Here is a 19,467-nt window from a genome sequence, read left to right as displayed (position 1 = left end):
TAATAATAATAATAATAACAATAATAACAACAATAATAAATAAATGAATAAAATAAAAATATCACTAACAAGAAAATGTAAACATGTTTAAACATATTTACAATGAATTCATAAAAATCTATTAGAGATCAGTGATTAAAAAAATGTGTTAATTTAATTTGAATCATACATGATCACCATCCTCCTGAGGTTCAAGTAGGCCTACAAGATACACGTTTTTGTGTTAATAGTGTGCATAAAACTATTTTGAATACATGATTTTGAAAACATTCTTTTATTACGTTTAAAGTAGCCTAAACAATATAATTTAATAATATGTAATGTTGCTTATAGTAAATTTACATAAATGAATTGGTGCTTTTTATAGAATTGTAATATTTCACTAGCTTGTTAGTTATGACTGTTATTAATTATATTAATAATAATGATAATAACAACAATAAAAACAACAATTTGTAAACATAATAAGAGTGCAGAGCGAATGTGTTAACGGTAGGCTACAGTAAATTGTTGTTGTAGTATTTTTTTTTTAAACAGGAAATGATATCGTCGGGTTGACACACCATGCAACAGCAATATCAGGAACAAAGGCTAAACCATTAACTGAACTTTACTCAACCCTGTGGAATTGCCAATGTTTCGCAATCTTCAGTCACGCCCTCAGCCCGTTTTTTTCTTTCACATGAATGTCATTCTGCTTGCGAGCAGCGCTGTATTTGCATGTCTAGTGTAGGCTACATAAGTAGAAAATAAAATGTCCAGATCCATCAAAGAGCTCAGTCTTCACTATGACCCGATTAATGAAAGCAATACTTTTACTAGTGGGGATTTTGTGGAGGGGCGAGTTGTTTTGGAAGTAACCAAAGAAATAAAGGTGGACAGTTTTTTTGTGAAGTTGACGGGGGATGCAAATGTGCGCTGGACTGAAGGCTCAGGTGACGACGAAACAACCTATAGCGACCATGAGAGATACTTCAAACTAAAGCAATACTTCATTCAAGAGAGCTCAAAGAAAGGTGAGGTTGCACGATATAGAAAACTTTAAATAAATAAAAGTATCAAATTATTATTCAAAATTGTGTAATACTTTTATTTCTTGCTGTAACGTCTACAGGAGAAAGTGAAAAGAATACAACTCTTGTAAATGGAGAAACTTGTACATGGGTTTCATATACATATGGGCACCAAATAAATTACATGAAACTTTTTATAATTTACATGAAACCTGAAATGATTGTTGAAAGTGAAAGTAAAAGTGACTGACCTGTGGCCAAGTGAAGTGTCCCATACTCGGAATTTGTGCTCTGCATTTAACTCATCCAAGTGCACACACACAGCAGTGAGTAGTGAACACCAGGGGTGTGGACTCGAGTCACATGACTCGAGACTTGACTCGGACTCGAGTCCCAAATTTGATGACTCAGCGCGGAGGTTAGACCAGCCGCGGTCGAGCCCGCGGGGAAGAGAGGCGGCGAACCGGCAATAGAATGCCGCCGATGAATCCCAGGGGTGGTATCGAGCGTGGGCAGAGAGGAATAGGACGGAACTGCCGTGGAGAGACAGGCCTATGAGTAGCGCGAGCCAAGGAAGAGAGCCGACCGGTGAGAAGGGAGAATTAGCTAACAGGGATAACGAGACCGGTGTAGCCTCTTGAAGGGGGTAAGCCAGAGACAAAATCTAAGGCTATGTGTGACCAGGGACGAGAGGGAATGGGCAGTGGTTGGAGCAGACCAACGGAGGGATGGTTAGAGACCTTGTTCTGGGCACAGACAGAGCAAGCCAATACAAACTGCCTGACGTCCTGGCCCATAGAGGGCCACCAAAATCGCTGGCGGATGGCAGCCAGCGATCTCCTGACTCCTGGATGGCAGGCAACCCTAGATTCATGCCCCCACTGAAGGACCTCAGGGCGCAACACAGCCGGCACGACCTACCCGCAGGACACTCAGCTGGCACTTCCACCCTTGGTCCGGCCTCTTCCACCTTCCACTCGACCTCCCAGAAGAGGGCCCCCACCACCACACCTTCAGGGAGTATGGCATTGGCTAGGGTCTCCTCTCCCGGGCGCTCAAACTGGCGGGATAGCGTGTCGGGGCTTAACGTTCTTGGCCCCGGGCCGGTAAGAAAGGGTGAAGTTAAAACGGTCAAAGAAGAGTGCCCAGCGAGCCTGGCGCGAGCTCAGCCTCTTGGCCGAACGGATATATTCTAAGTTCTTATGATCCGTCCAGACCAAGTTGCCCTACACCAACCCTAACCCTAAACCTACCCCTCACAGGAAAGCACGGGCGCGCGCACACACACACACAAATATAGGGCGGATAATGAGGGGCAGACAGGTGAGCACAATTAGGTGATTAACTAATAACGAGAACAGGAACAACCAAATAGCGAGACTTGAATGCAAAGACTCGAGACTTACTTGTGACTTGCAAAACAATGACTTGGTCCCACCTCTGGTGAACACATATACACACACACACACACACACACCCCTGGAGCAGGTGGCAGCCTCAGTCTCGCCTCAGTCCTGGTATTGAGGGTGGAAGAGAGCACTGGTCATTCACTGCCCCCACCTACAATCCCGGCTAGTACCGAGACTGCCCACGATTGTTTGCTGATAATAAACTAAATATGCTTTTTGAAAAGCTCTATTGTAACCCATATTAACATGCCTTATTGTTCCTCAGATGGACCAGTGATTAGGCCAGGAAGTCATGTTTTTCCATTCAGATTTCAGCTGCCTCAACAGTGAGTGATACTACTGATGTGCCTTTCATCTTCAGTTGTTGTTGTTCCTTATTGTGTAAATATGTGCACAGTGAAATAATACTCGGCAGGTGTAATTCACAGCCCATGAACACAATATATAGAAGTGAATAAGCAAGACTGCATGAGCATAAAAAATTGTCTCCCATTCCTTTCAGTTCCTTATCAGTTATAACATTACCCCAAATCATTATCATCCTCTAAAAAACAGATGTCAGTAATATTAATTACTTATTATTCTAGAATATTTGCTTTAATAATATTGTAAACAAGTGAAAAAAGTAGTAAAGTATATATATTCTGAATAAATAAATATATGATGGTGTGTAATGTTATGTATATTATGCACTGTAATGCTTGTCATAAACTAAAGAGTTTATTTTTTCCTAATTTCAGAAATATGCCTCCATCTTTTAAAGGAAATCATGGCTGGGTGAAGTATGTCTTGACGGTAAAGCTGAGCAGGCCTTGGAAGCCAACATCTACTACATATACGGAATTAATCTTTGTGCTGAGAAATGATGGGACCAATGATCACTTGCTGGTATGAATTACAATACCATGTTTGACTCTTTAGCACTTCTCACATAAATAGAAAGATGATGTACTGTAACCTCTTAATAAAGCAATAAGCCCCAAGAAGCCGTGGATTTACAGTGAATTTAGAACAGCTAAGGGGCATTGTTAATGTTTATTTTATTCATAAAGTAAACACACAGCAGCAGTTATTATTAACAAATATAATAAATATTATTCGTCCAGCCAAGCAATGTAATTCTAAAAGCAGAATGTTTGCCAAGTAACACAAAGACGCAGTGGCACAGTAATACTGATGTAATGAGGTCACAGGTATCAAGGACTGGATCTGTTTTATAAACTGTCATCAGACCTCAAGTAATGTGATTTAAACCCTTTCTTTGTGATTTAGAGCTTAGAGGAAATCTAATGTGATTTTAGTTGGCTCATTTCAGTATGCTGTTCTTTTTTCTTCTTCTTCTTTTTTCCATACAGCAACCACAAGCTGGCACACAAGACAAGAAGATGAAACTTTTTGGCTCAGGAAAAATGTCAATGACTGTAACATCAGAAAAAACTGGCTATATGCAAGGTGATGCTGTCATGTGTAGCTCTCAAGCGACTCATTCAAAGCTGCCTAAACCGAAGAAACTAGCCTGTAATGTCAATTGTCGGGTTTACATTTACATATTTCTATGCACATTTTCAAATACTGCATAAAAATTCTGAGGGAACATGCAAATAAAATTTCCCCAATTCATATAACAAACATATACACTCACTTGAGGTCAATAATTTGCTGAGTAGACTGATTAATCTACATTAAAAAAGACATAGGACTAAATTTAGCTTAGAGAAGAAAATAACAGCAGAGCTTTGTATAGCATCTCAAAACTCTAGTCATTCTGAAGTGAAAGACTGACATCAAAATTATTCAACTTCAATTCCTCCAGACATGACTACTGTGTTCTCCTAAACACATTGGATGAAAACACCGTTTTATCTGTAAATAGTCTTTACATAAATTAAATTTGCAACTTGGATGAAACTGACTATAGTCAGTATTATTATTATAATTGATTTTTGATGTCTCTAATTTTTATCATTGTTGCAGGTGAAACGATCAGAGTTTTTGTCGATATTAACAACTCTTCATCTCGTGATGTCAAGCTAAAGTACAGCCTCAAGCAGCAACAGACGTTCATCGCTGGCAGGAGCACTAATAGAGGATTCAAGCATATAGTCAAAGAGACTAGAGATCGCATCCCATCTGGAGAAAAGTCAAAATTCACAGTGGACATGATGCTTCCACGTGACCTGACTGTTACCATTGAAAACTGCAGAATTATAAAAGTGCAGTATGAACTCAAGGTACTATTTTGTCTTCTATAGTATTGCCATATTTAAAGCAATAGTTCACCCCAAAAGGCTAATTTACCCTCATGCCATTTAAAATCTATAATATGACTTTCATTTTTCTGCAGAATACAAAAGAAGATATTTTTAAAAAAGGCCTCAATGTATGGACAAACAGCTGAAACATTTTTATGAACTTCAGAATATCTTCTTTTGTGTTCTGCAGAAGAAAGAAACAGTGTGTTGGTGATTTTTGAGTAAACTATCCCTGTAATTTTTAAGCCCTTTTTAATTTGTGGTAAAATGTGTGGTACGTATATAACAACATTAGTTTCACAGCTTAACAAGACTTTCTACCAAAGAGTAAAGCAAAAACATGACTGTCTTTCAGATCTCTCTGGATGTGTCTTTTGCATCAGATCCAGCAGTCACATTTCCTGTGGTAATTCTTCCAGCTGATCAACAGTGTCCTCCCTGGCAAGGTCCACCTGGAGGATTCCAGCCATATCCACCACCTCAGCCTAGTCCTGTGCCTTATCCTGGTGAACTACCTCCTCCACCTTCAGGGCTTTACCCCAGTCTGTACGACCCTACAGTGCTGCCCCATCCAGGAGCTGCTGCAGGGGTCTATCCAAATCCAAATCCAAATCCACACGCCATCCAGTCCGGTTTCCATCCGGCTCCTTCTGCACCAGTTTATGATCCAAATCAAAGCACTAAAGAATCCTCTCCTAATGTGCCTTATTAGTCTTCTTCACCAGCCAAACCTCTGAGCACCATTTATGCTGTGTCAGTGAGAACTTCATGGTTTTATCTGCATGCCTTCTATCTGCAAGCTCAATGCCGGTTATTGTGCCTTTTAAAGGAACACTCCACTATTTTTGAAAATATAGGCTCATTATGATATTACGCAGCGCCTGAAAATAGGCTTATTGGAAGTTACCTAGCTGGGGACTATTTTCAGGCGCTGCGTAATATCATTGCGCCTGCTGCACCCATGGTGCGGCAGCAAAGTTCCTTGATTATTACGCCGGAATGAGAGTATAGTTCCTAGCCATATCGGCCTAGAAAATCGCAACTCGAAAATCTATAGACTGTATCTATTACTGCAAAAATACTAAAGTTATGATTATTTCATAAGATGTTTTACTGTAGGCAGTCTTGTTGGTTACTCGAGAGTCAAATGTGACTAAAAATTGTGGTGACATGAAGGATTAAAACATCTCAGTCTTGCTTTCAGCCTCAATTATTTTACAAAACATTGTTTTTTTTTTTAAAGCTACAGAAGTTATTAATGAAGAGCAGTGAGTGATTATCTATTTTTCTTTTGTTTGATTAACATTAATGACACAGACAACAGCAGTTATATTAGGCTGCTGCATCTTAAAGTCCTAATGCATACAGATCCAGCATATTAATGCACATCCGATTTCTTTCCCAAATGTTTAAATTCACTTAAGACATAACTGATTGTGTTTACATTAATAATTGCCAAAACGGGCATTTTGACAGACAGCTTTCTGTGCATGCGCTTTGGATGTGTATCTGTCAGTCAGTCTGTGAGTTATTTTTCGTGGTTTACTCATAATAGCTCTTTTTAACCCAGAATTTATTCTCTTTTTATTGCTCTAATGTTTCAGTAACTTTAAGCAGTCCTTTACTACACTTATATCTTTTAGTCTACTCATTGACATTTTACCTACTGTTCTGAGGGACCTGTAATTGCCATTTTGTAAGTCACACTGATACAAAACGATCTGCTTAGAAAATAATTAAATGTGAGCAATATGATTTACCTCACACCAGCAAAACCATAACTATATTGTACTGTATACATCAGATTTCTCAAGCAGCATACACTTACAGTATCAGCCACAACACTAAAACCACTGACAGGTGAAGTGAATAACGTTGATTATTTTGTTACAATGGCACCTAAATGGCTGGGATATATTAGGCAGCATGTGAATAGTCAGTTTGCGAATTTCATGTGTTGGAAGCAGGAAAAAGGGCAAGCAAAAAGATCTTTGACAAGGGCCAAAGAGTGATTGGTAGACAACAACAGGGTCTGAGCATCTCAAAAACGACAAGTGGAGTGGGGTGTTCCTGGTATGTAGTGGTTAGTTAGGCCGGCAAAGACAGTGTTATGCTCTGGTCAGTGTTCTGCTGAGAAACCTTGGGTCCTGGCATTCATGAGATGTTGCTTTGACATGTATCACCTACCTAAAGATTGCTGCAGACCACGTACACCCCATGGTGTTCCCTGATGGCAGTGGCCTCTTTCAGCAGGTTATTGCCCCCTGCCACACTGCAAAAATTGTTCAGGAATGGTTTGAGAAAAATGACAAAGAGTTTAAGATGTTGCCTTGGCCTCCAAATTCCCCAGATCTCAATCCAATTGAGCATCTATGGGATGTGCTGGACCAACAAATCTGATTCACGGAGACCACACCTTGCAGCTTGGAAGGCTTAAAAGATCTGCTTCTTATGTCTTGGTGCCAGACAACACAGGACACATTCAGAGGTCTTGTGGAGTCCATGGCTCAAAGCATCAGAGCTGTTTGGCAGCACAAGGGGGACCTACAGTTTTAATGTTGTGGCTGATCAGTGTAGGCGTACAGCAGATAAATCTGCAAGCGATCTGGAAAGATCTGAATCCTCTAATAAAATATTATTCCATATTCTTTCTGCTTTGCCTCCTTACGCCATTCATTACAAAGGGTGGTACTGAAGCTGCATACAAACACTTTCTCAAGTGGGGACTTGAGAGTTCTTATTGACGTCCTGAGGAGATTTGGTATGAAACAGAAATTGTGGCTGACTTGTCTCTCCCATGTGACGTATTTCTGAGTGAAACAGCTTGTTAAATGAGGGGGGGCGGGAGACTGTAGGATGTAAATTGATTTTTGTCCATTAGGAATTGATTGGATTGTGGAAAGTGGCCACTGCAAACTAAATGGACGATCATTTCAAGCGAGTAACAGGTTGCTGGAGGTGAGTGACTGAAACTCGTCTGGTCATTAGACAACTCTATTGTCCAACCTTCACTCCAGTGCACACATCATCAGAGAAGATATGAGGGGTGGGAATGTTAATATTTTTTTATTAAAGATTATGAGGAAACATGTTAATAAATAAATACATAATAATAAAATGCAATAATGATGTGCATGGACAAATCATTTGTAATAAACACTTCAACATTACATTAAAAAAATAAGAATAGTTCATTCTTATTTCATAAGAGCTTACAAATTATCCTAATTGTGTTGCCCCGTGGCCAGGGAAATACAAAGATTCAAGTTGTTAAAATATACTAAGATCACCGGCTCGCTGGACGACCGTTGATTTAAAGTGTAAACTATCAAATTTGAAATCAGTTCTAAACAGGTGGACTTAGAATTTCCAGATCCGAGTCCTTTCAAAACCTGAGCTAGAAATAAAATTCATGATTAATTCCCTTATAGAATTAACGACTTAAATTACAGTTAAGTCCCTACAATTGTGACTTTAAAATACATTCAAAATTATTTGCAAGCATACGGATAAAAATTGGTGGGATGCTCAATCGTTCAAGTGGACCTGTAAACACTATTGTGTGTATGCATAATTTTAAATTTTTGTATAAATGTTTTGCTGATCTCATGCTACAGCCTTATTAAAGACAAGATTCATCTTCTGTTGTGGTAAGTAAGCAGGTCCCCCGGCCAATCGGGTCTCCATCTATCACAGTGAGCTCTGAACTGAAAGATCAGTGCTGAGCAGGCAGGCGTATGAAGTGCCACACCCTCAAAAACTTTTTTTTTTTCCCGAAAGCATGGACTTTGTCACTGCTGCTTCACCCACGAGAACAGGAAGAACCCACGTGTCTTTGAATATTTAGTATAGTGTACATATGTACATACAAAAAAATAAATGTCAGGCTCCATCAAAGAATTCAGTCTTCGTTATGACCCGATTAATGAAAGCAATACTTTAACTAGTGAGAATTTTGTGGAGAGGCGAGTTGTTTTGGAAGTAACCAATTAAATAAAGGTGGACATTTTTTGTTAAGCTGACGGGGGATGCAAATGTGCGCTGGACTGAAAAATCCTGAAAGAACCTACCGTGACCATGAGAGATACTTCAAAATAAAGCAATACTTCATTCAAGAGAGCTCAAAAGAAAAGTGACATTGCGCAAAATATACATAAATATCTATAAAATATTAACAAAAAAATAGAATTATTAGTATCATTAGTAGTAGTAGTGTTTAAATTAGGCCTATTATATAGATAAAATAATACACATAGATGTATTATGCAAAATAAATGCTAACAGTGAACTTACAAGTCTTGGGACAGATCATGTTTGAAAAATAGATGTTTGCAGTAAAGAATAAAGAAATAATGAAGAATGGATGAATGAAGATTAAGAATGGATATAATACGTTTCTTGCTGTTATATCTACAGAACAAGAACAAAGGAATAATGCTTTTGTAAGCGGAGAAACCTGTAAGAGAGAGTTTTTATATACCTTTCAGACATACGTTACATGAAACCTGAAAAGATTGTTTGCAGACAGTAGACCAGCGAAGCTTCATCACAACTCTCTTGTAACCCATTCTAACATGCCTTATATTCCCCAGATGGACCAGTGATTAGGCCAGGAAGTCATGTTTTTCCATTCAGATTTCAGCTGCCTCAACAGTGAGTGAGTGATACTATTGAAGAATTCCTGTCGTTCAACATACATTTTCAATGACAGTTGTTCTTTGTGTAAATATGTGCAAACAGTGAAATGATAACAATATGTGATTAACACAATGTACAGAACAAATTTCCTATCAACATATGATGATATTAAAAGCAAAACATGCCCCCCAAATCATCACCATCCTCTAAAATAAATAAATAAAAATAAATAAATAGGTTCCAGTCATATTGTTTGCATATTATTAGACATTTGCTTCAATAAACCCATATTATTTGCTTATTATTTTAGATTAAAACACATTAAATTAAAAATGTAAATAGATTGTACATGTGCTAATAATAGAAACTGTTATTCTGAATAAATAAATAAAAACTATTATCATGCATGTTACAATGATTACATTACAGTCATTTGTGAGACACTAAAGATTTTTTTTACTTTTTCCCTGATTTCAGAAATATTCCTTTATCTTTCACATACTTTCATGGCTGGGTCAACAATTCTGTGTTTTTCTGTCAATATGGGGTGCTGTGTGTACATTAATGAGGAAAAAAAATTAACTTAAATGATTTTAGCAAATGGCTGCAATATAACAGAGTGAAAAATTTAAGGGGGTCTGAATACTTTCCGTACCCACTGTATCTTGATGGCAAACCTGAAGAGGCCTAAAATGAAGACACTAGCCTGTAATATCAATTTCATTTTATTTATTTTTATTATTGATGTATGTTATCTCTATTTCCTTATTATTGCTGCAGGTGAAACAATCAGATTTTCTGTTGATATTAACAACTCTTCATCTCGTGACGTCAAACTAAAGTACAGCCTCAAGCAGCAACAGACGTTCATAGCTGGCATAAGAACTAAAAGAGGATTAAAATACATAATCCAAGAGACTAGAGATCGCATCCCATCTGGAGAAAAGTCAAAATTCATAGTTAACATGAAGCTTCCACGTGACCTGACTGTTACCATTGTAACTTCAGAATCATAAAAGTGCAGTACCAACTCAAGGTCCTATTAAGTCTTCCTTAGTATCGCCATTTTTCAAGTAGGCCTAATAAAATCACTTGAACTATTCCATACACTGTCTTTCAGATCTCTCTGGATGTGTCTTTTGCATCAGATCCAGCAGTCACATTTCCTGTGGTAATTCTTCCAGCTGATCAACAGTGTCCTCCCTGGCAAGGTCCACCTGGAGGATTCCAGCCATATCCACCACCTCAGCCTAGTCCTGTGCCTTATCCTGGTGAACTACCTCCTCCACCTTCAGGGCTTTACCCCAGTCTGTACGACCCTACAGTGCTGCCCCATCCAGGAGCTGCTGCAGGGGTCTATCCAAATCCAAATCCAAATCCACACGCCATCCAGTCCGGTTTCCATCCGGCTCCTTCTGCACCAGTTTATGATCCAAATCAAAGCACTAAAGAATCCTCTCCTAATGTGCCTTATTAGTCTTCTTCACCAGCCAAACATGTGTTGTGTCAAGAACTTCATGGTGCCTATTATTGTGCCTTATAAACTCTAATCATTCCTACTAAAACTTATTTTGATAATAGTACTGCAGTTTTATTGATACTGTGTTCTTTTCAGAATATATTGCAGCTTTTCAGTACTACATTTGCGCTTTTAACCTCATCAATGATCAAATAATTATTGACTGTAACCGCTGTATGTATGAGTTTCTTTACTAAAGTTATGATCATTACTTTCAAGTAAGACTGTAACAAGACTGTACAAATATCTATGAAAATAAGCACCGGTGGCTTATTAAGACAATTACTCCACTGTGTTAGAGTAATGGATTAAAATTCTTACAAATAAACCCAAGATAAACTACTACATCACAACTCGCATTTTTACTCACAATATACACACAAATCAGCAGACACCTTAATACCTTAACCCCATATTTGTCTCCATATTAAGTCCAAGTATTAAAATAAAACTTGGAACTCTCAAACATCTTGACATGAAAATCCAAAACATCTTACAGTTTACTAGGTGGGGATGTGTCTGTTTTGCTTTAGGTAAATTCAAATGAGAATTTGAACATAACTCCACTGCACACAAAGGAAATTAAGTTCCTAGATGTCAGCAGAGCATCTGACACATCAGCCTGACCATGTTTACTTGCTTCTCTTGGCCATTTCAACATTGCTTTCCAGTTAACACTTGTCTTAAACAGTTCATTTTTGAAAACGGTTTTGAGTTGTGCACAGACCAAAGGTTGTCCAAAGACAATTTTACTCATTAACATCTTAGTAACTTTTCTCAGGAGATCTGTAATTTGACATTTATTGTGACTTTACTGAAGTCACACTAAAACAAAACTATCTGTTAATAAAAGTAAATAAATGTAAACAACATAATTCCGCTCCAACCAGCAAAATCATCACCTTATCGCCTACAATTTTCGGCAGGGGTGTTAATGGTTTTAAGTTACTGTTCTCCAACAAACCCCTAGAGGGCAGCAGAAACCAGCGTAACTCGTTCACACACAAGCGACTAAAGCAAGACACAGAAGGACCAAAGAGTTTGTGCAGCCGCTGGGAGGCGCATCAGTTTTTGACAACTTGAACCAGCATAGCAGATAAATCTGCATGTGAAATTATGAAAATCAACCTCATCCTCTATAATACTGATCTCAGTATTCTTTCTCCTTCTCCTTATGCCATCAAGGCTGGTATTGATTCGGCATGGAAAACAGTATTTACACAACGTTTAATCCATTTAAACTGGATCAGAAATGAAATATAAGAGATTAAGAATATAGAAATATGAAAATGTGGGGGAAGGATACTGAGTTGACCTAATATCTGGGGGAGATATTTAAAAAGGGGTTCCTGCAAAAACTCAGTTCAAGTGGCATATACTATGATATAAAAATTCGTACCAACTGGCATCAAATCACCATCTTTATCAATATGTAACATGGCAGCATGACCTCCAGGTAAATGTTGAACTCTTTACCAACATCTAAAACCATATTTGCATTCGGATGCAAACGGTAAAGCAATTTTTTAAATAAAAAGCAACTGTATTATTTGAGTCCTAATATATTGGAAAAAATAAATAAACGGTCTAATCTATTTATATTCCTGTTGTGCATCTCCATTGGGTAACCGAAGCCCAAATTCACTTAACAAACATGTTACTCTATAACCAAACTGTTCAAATATTAATGTGGGGCTCTACATAAACGTGCGAAAAACGTCTAGACTTCCACGTATTCTTTTAATACACTGCTCAGCTGTTCGCTGTTATTTGTCTCCTGAGTCCCGGTCAAAGAGCTGCACAAAAAGCGGAAGAAGGGGGACGGATAGGAGCCGCGCGCATGCGCACTGACTTGTTTTTCACAAGAGCAGCGCTTAAAGTGAGCCGGTGGCGAAATTTCGCTGTCTTTCATTGCAGACCATCAAGCCTTCACCGAGACGCGATAACAGCATCTTTTGCTGTTATTCAGCTCTCGCATCTCAATGACACTATCCAGTGTTAACTCTCGCTTTTTTCATAAGAGATTATTTTCATAGACTTTGCCTTGTGATTTTGTTTTGTCTATAGAACTTTGTACATTTTATTTTCTTGCCACCATGGTGCTAGGAAAGGTGAAGAGCTTCATTGTAACCTACGACTGTCTAAATGACAGTAATGTCCCTGTTTTCTCCAGTGGGGACTCAATCTCAGGAAGAGTTATTATTGAAGTCACCGGGGAGATTCGTGTGAAGTCACTTAAAATACATGCAAAGGGATTCGCAAAAGTTCGTTGGACAGAATCACGAAATTCTGGATCCAACACTGCCTACACTCAAAATTATACAGAAGAAGTGGAATATCTGAATCATAGAGACATCCTTATTGGCCATGAAAGAGGTAAGCATAAAGATCAAACATGCTCTCGGTGTAGATTTGTTCAGAAAAGAGCAGTTGAATGTACTGGTGGGATGATAAGTGGTCCAGGATGACATGACATACTTTGGATGCTGCACAGTGACCGGTGGACCTGTAGAGACGGTGTGCATGCATATATATTTCTTTTATTTTTCTATTGTATTTATGTATTCATTTGTTAAAACCGATTGGCTAATTAATCAAACCAAAAAATGCACCATACACAGAACATTACATGACAGACCGGTCTTCTCTTGCTGGATTCTGCCCTTGATCGACAGCTCCGTGCTCGTTTACCATAGCTCCGCTAAGCTGAATGCTGAGCTGGCAAAACGGAAGCCACCGATGCTTATTAGTGTTACACAAACAAATTATTTAACATTGCAAGTAAAATTTACCTTAGGTTTCACGTGAACTGCAGTGGATCTTGAGTATTTCTCTCTCCCATTCAGAATAAATACTGAAACTGAATACACCATCATAATACATGTGCTTAAACACTCATTCATGGGTATGGCATAATATTGATGCATATCATGATTTGTTGGGGTTTATGAGAATCAACTTGTTTTATCAAAGGGTGCTTTACATTCATGCGCTTAGCAGAAATGTGTGTGTTTGATATAGATAATGTTATAAACAAGAAGATGATCAATGCTTTGGCAGGTAAGGTATATTTGGAATATTATTCTCTTCTGTTTCAGATGATGATAACTCAGAGGAGGGACTCACCACTATTCATTCAGGAAGACATGAGTATGCATTCAGCTTTGAGCTTCCACAAACGTGAGTGTCTGTTGGATGTGGCCCCAAACCTAATAGTTGTTCACCTGCACTATATGTTGTAATTCTTACTCAAATGTTCTCTGTGTCACGCATGTGCAGACCTCTGGCTACCTCGTTCGAAGGAAAGCATGGCAGTGTGCGCTATTGGGTGAAGGCTGAGCTGCACAGGCCGTGGCTTCTGCCCATGAAGACCAAGAAAGAGTTCACTGTCTTTGAGCACATTGACATCAACACTCCTCTCCTGCTGGTGAGTGTTTGCATCATTTGCATCCCTCGATTTATCACTGATTCATCAATGTAGTGTTGAAGAATGACCAGTTAAGGTTCTTGCATTTTAAAGTTTTGTTATTCTACTTTGCATAGTCTCCTCAGGCAGGAACTAAAGAAAAGACGCTATGCTGCTGGTTTTGCACCTCAGGTCCAATTTCCTTAAGTGCCAAAATTGAACGGAAGGGTTATACTCCAGGTAAATCTTCAATCAGTTAACATTTTCACTAGACATTTGGACCCCACTATACATTTACATGATACTAGGGCTGCAACCAGTGATTATTTTGATAATCAATGAATCTGTTGATTATTTTAAAGTTAATCAGATAGAAAAAAAGCATCTGACAGGGAAAGCCACATTAAACTCCAAACTTTTGTTTGAAGCTCTTAAGGGGATAGTTCACCCAAAAATTTAAATTCTGTCATCATTTACTTACCCTCAACTTGTTCCGAACCGGTATGAATTTATTTCTTCTGTTGAACAAAATATATTCTTTTGTGTTCAACAGAAGAGAGAAATTCATACAGGTTTGGAACAACATGAGGGTGAATAAATTGACAAAATTAAAATGTTTGTGTGAACTTAACTTTAACCTTTAAACGTAACATTACCTTTAAACTTTACCTTTAATGTATTTTCATGGCCAGAATGCGGAACAACATGAGGGTGAATAAATTGACAAAATTAAAATGTTTGTGTGAACTTAACTTTAACCTTTAAACTTTACCTTTAATGTATTTTCATGGCCAGAATGTATTATTCACTACGGTAAAGCAACGTGACTGGCATTAATCAAATTTATTTCAAATTATTTTTATTATCAATTTAATCAGTTAGTTGTTGCAGCCCTACATGTTACCCTTCACACTATTTTGTACCATTAACATTATATAATGTCTTTATACAGGAGAGTCCATTCAGATCTTTGCTGAAATTGAAAACTGCTCCTCGCGTATGGTTGTGCCAAAGGCCGCCATTTACCAAACACAGACCTTCTTTGCCAAAGGGAAGATGAAGGAGATAAAACAATTAGTGGCCAACATCCGAGGGGAGTCACTTTCTTCTGGCAAGACGGAGACGTGGAATGGAAAGATGCTGAAGATCCCACCTGTATCACCCTCCATCCTTGACTGCAGTATCATTAGAGTGGAGTACTCACTCATGGTAAGTTATGTGCTTTTATAGTTTGTATTGACTTTGAAGTCTTCTGGGGCGCACGTGATTACCGATCGATCATCTCTACAAGTGCTGGTCATCTTTATAGCTTCAAAATGCAAATAATGCAGTAATTCGAAAGCTTTCCATGTCGATTTCAAGCAGCTGAAAGATAATTTCCTTGAAGGCTCTTCTTGCGCTTCCACAGATGCAGCACTATGAATAATAATAAGATTACGCAAGATTATGGCAAGTTCTCTCCTGCACATATTGATAAGAAGATCAGCCTAAAATATCTGATGAAATTCAGGTCATTGAGTGTTAATGGCCTATTATCCCCTCAAACCAATCTGTTAGTGCCTTTCTTGTGTAATGGTCAGGACCTACTCGTATCTAAGTTTACTGAGGAAATGTTGATTCATAGGCTGTGAATACATAAGCAATGTTATATTTATTGCCTCCTTCAAATTCTTTAGTTTCTTGCCTTTTGGCAGAAGCTCTTCATCTTAAGTGATTGAAAATACGCTGACTCAATTAATGGGTCATCCCTACTTGTTTAAGCAGGATCCTTGAGTCTGCTTGTTAAATTGCGATGTATCGAAAACTGTTTCAAGCCTATCACTCTAAAAACTCACAATCCTGGATACCAATATTTTATTAACGATTAAGAAAAGATGAATTACTATCTGGCTAACTGAGATTTCAGTATGAAGTTAAAGGTTAGGATCGTGATTTTCAGTAGTCCTACGGTACACTGTGATTGTATATTAGAACCGTTTATTTGCTTTTGGGATCTTAAGGAACATTTGGACCCGGAAACAGTGACGCTTGATGTCAGACTTAACAACCGAATGGTTCTAAAAGTCGTATTTACAAATCAAGGTGCACTGTTTGTGAAATGATTAACCTAATATTCCAATATTTTTATCTTCAGGTGTATGTAGACATCCCAGGAGCCATGAACCTGTCTTTAAACCTGCCCCTGGTGGTTGGCACCATCCCTCTCCACCCCTTCGGTAGCCGGACATCTTCTGTGAGCAGTCAATGCAGCATGACCATGAGCTGGTTAGGCCTCCCTGAGAGGCCTGAAGGTAACTCGATTAGTACCACTTGTTTTGAGGGATGTTTGCAATTTATGAATTGCAAAGATGCAGAATTTATGAAGGCCATGGGATTTGAATCTGTCCTTTTTCAGATTACACATATAGGAAAGACTGTAGAAGTCTTCTAACTTGTTGCTTACAGCTCCTTCGAATAAGACACCAAAGGAGGATGTGGAGATCACATTTTGTGTCAAGAAAAAAAAAACAGATAACGTGGTTGACATGATACCAATATACAGTGATTTTGCTGTACGCAGCTCCTCCAGCCTATGCAGAGGTGGTCACAGAAGAACAGAGACAGGGCTGTCTGGAAGTGTCGTCAGGGCGGGAGAACTTTGATGGCCCGCTATTCGCCTACATCCAGGAGTTCCGCTTCCGACCCCCTCCACCCTACTCTGAGGTAAGCTTTTAGTTTAGTTTTGGTGGCTAAAATGTTGCTATTTCTATCAGGGAACAGCTTTCAGCCATGTTTAAATGCATTTATCTCACGGCAGCTGTTTCTTTGTTCCCCTCTCCATCAGATTGATCCAAATCCAGATCAAGACCCATCAACCGCGGAGCAGAGACTCGACACCTGCCCGTCACGCTGAGAAATGCATGGCATGAGTCCAAAGTGATTGGGCTTTAGGAGCTTTCACTTTTGTTTATCTCCCGATGACAGCAATTGTTCACTTTGCTGTCACCACCGAGAGAAAACAAACCTCTATGGGAAAATACAGAAGTAAGGGTGCAGGAAGTCACTGGCAAATTACCCGACCCAGATATTCAGCCCCTGTGGATGGGACACACCCCGTCGGACTAAGCCTGCAGAGCTTTGTCAAAGTAGTCACTTTTCTCATGCTTTTCAGTAAAGGTTGACAAAGAACATGCAGGCCTTGTCCGAGATCTGAAGAGAAATGCAAGAAAACACTACAACCACAACCATTCGCAGTACAGCTGAGAAACGTGTCATCCTCATGCCTCAGTTTTTGATTTTTTTTTTTTGCACGTTCCTTTTCTTCACTTGGGTTTTAAGATCACTGATTGTTTTATTTCATTTTGTTTTCAGCCTTTTGGACTAAGCGATTGCAGGCTCTCGCTTGAGCCACAAACAACACAGAGAACTGATTCCGAGGAATAACAGACTGACGTAATGCACTGATCTTGTTTAAGCTCTTTTTGAGGTCTGTAGTGTTCATTGATTGTGTTTCCTCAGTCGATAAACTACTCTTGGTAACATGCTGTTTTGACGCTCTTGCGACATTGCCTCACCAACTCATAACCCGAGTGTGGCTTTTGATTTATTTTCTTCTGTTCACATGGACTTTATTTTCAGTTCTAAATGTAGAATGCCTTTAAGCCAAACAGGGTTTGCTTGGTGTTAAATTTGTTGCACATGTTGTTTGATCAAGGAGCAACAGTCCAGCTCTTGCCACTCATGTGCGTGATCGGAGCGGAGAGATAAAACAGGGTGGGGTCCGGGCAGGCAGCCTGAAAAGTTTGTTGCCTTTCTGTTTGTAGTGTGTAGCAGTGCAGGCTTTAAGATTGCACTGCTTGAAAAAAAGCACTCAGTCTCAGGTGATCTTCTCACTTGCCAAATGATGAAAACAAAAATGGTGTAGATTATGTTTTGATTGCACCGTTTCAGTTCAAGGAAGAAGTCTATAGAAGGAATATCAGATTCAATATTGAAAAACACATTCAATAAAGAGATATGAGATATGCACAAAGATGCAAGGCAGCTTTCAAAGACTTATGACATTCCCTTTTTGTCCTGCTGCACCAGCAGCCGTAATGGTTCTGCAGACCAGTGAAGCCAGATATGACCCAAAGGATGGCACAGATGCTTGAAAAGCCACGCTGTAAAGCAACACAAGGACTCTGGATCCTATCCAGAGATGTCCAAATCCAGTTGAAATGAGTTGTACATTTGTTTTTAAAACTCATTCAACTACAGAAGTAGTTTAGGCTCTGATCATGCTTGGCTTTCATTATTCTTTTCTGAATTGAAACTAGAAATCTGCTCATGTCTGGTCGAGGTCTGGAGAAAGTTTCAACTGTTACCAATGTAGATAGTTGAAGTAGTGTTTTAATTTGTAGAATTAGTCCTATGTGTGCATGCACATTGTGTGCATTATACGGTAGGTTCATCTGTAACATGAGGGGTTTATGATTGGGCATTTTTTTGGGGAGCAAAGGGGTCTTAACAGTGGCCTTGATGAAGAACTGATCTTAACATGCTTTATATCATTTATGTTATCCTCACTAATCATCATCCTATTTTCTTTTAGTCCTAGAGATTGCCGTTTAGTTTAAAAGGACAAAAAGGGAAAACCAAAAAGTCCTTCAAAGCGAGCGTTGATCATGCCACTTTTGAGTTGAACGGGTTTTGGATTTGTTTTCAGTTATGGGTTCTGATGATTACTGTTGGGCATTCAGTGTTTGTTTTACAGGCAAACGACCATTAGATAAATCCTGTCGTCTCGATTATTATGTGAACAATAGCTGTAGCACACCTTAGAGAAATGGATGACCCATTTCAGAACTGAAGAAAAAAATGATCTGCTTCTCTGTTGTGTTTTATAGTTTAAAATTGAACCAAAATTGGCCACTAAAGAAAGAATAAGCTTAAATGCAAAAAGATAAGTGCTTCTTTTTGTGGTTGGTCAATATTATAGTCCCATGCTTGGCCTTCCGTGTAGTCCAGTGTTAAAGCTAAACTCTTGACTCTGTCAGGAAACACCTTTAGTGGAAATATGGTGTGTTTTAGAAATTAAGTGCAATATTTCTTGAGTTTATTTTGCCACAGTGGTATATTTTGTCTTATTTCATTGTGATTTAATTTCAGAGATCATTATGAACATTAGATACTGAAATGTATGTTCATAATGTTTTTTACTTTTGTCTTAGTTCTTCCTTGGAAATAAATAAACCTCCATCCATAACTT

General features: G+C 38.7%; 3 protein-coding genes across 3 annotated transcripts; all 3 read left to right on the top strand.

Moving 5' to 3' along the window:
- The first annotated feature begins 713 nt into the window (after positions 1–713).
- On the top strand, positions 714–5,405 carry LOC107756269 (arrestin domain-containing protein 3-like). Its single transcript, XM_016573293.1, has 7 exons — positions 714–1,016; positions 1,115–1,156; positions 2,688–2,748; positions 3,163–3,310; positions 3,778–3,874; positions 4,397–4,653; positions 5,030–5,405. Exons 1-7 carry the CDS (start codon positions 755–757, stop codon positions 5,384–5,386), a joined length of 1,224 nt encoding a protein of 407 aa, XP_016428779.1. The 5' UTR covers positions 714–754; the 3' UTR covers positions 5,387–5,405.
- Positions 5,406–9,980: 4,575 nt separating this feature from the next.
- On the top strand, positions 9,981–11,070 carry LOC107756243 (formin-G-like). The gene is given in 4 exon segments (XM_016573279.1): positions 9,981–10,020; positions 10,093–10,308; positions 10,311–10,348; positions 10,433–11,070. Coding segments are annotated over 4 exon segments (651 nt in total). The 3' UTR covers positions 10,790–11,070.
- Positions 11,071–12,687: 1,617 nt separating this feature from the next.
- LOC107756289 (arrestin domain-containing protein 3-like) lies at positions 12,688–19,153 on the top strand. The gene is made up of 8 exons (XM_016573314.1): positions 12,688–13,207; positions 13,930–14,011; positions 14,111–14,258; positions 14,375–14,477; positions 15,190–15,446; positions 16,372–16,528; positions 16,798–16,940; positions 17,062–19,153. The coding sequence occupies exons 1-8, from the start codon at positions 12,928–12,930 to the stop codon at positions 17,128–17,130; spliced, it is 1,239 nt and encodes a 412-aa protein (XP_016428800.1). The 5' UTR covers positions 12,688–12,927; the 3' UTR covers positions 17,131–19,153.
- The last annotated feature ends 314 nt before the right edge of the window (positions 19,154–19,467 follow it).

This window comes from Sinocyclocheilus rhinocerous, unplaced genomic scaffold (assembly GCF_001515625.1).
Source record: "Sinocyclocheilus rhinocerous isolate Xijiao unplaced genomic scaffold, SAMN03320098_v1.1 scaffold1043, whole genome shotgun sequence".
NCBI lineage: Eukaryota > Metazoa > Chordata > Actinopteri > Cypriniformes > Cyprinidae > Sinocyclocheilus > Sinocyclocheilus rhinocerous.
This window is presented reverse-complemented; position numbering and strand designations above follow the sequence as displayed.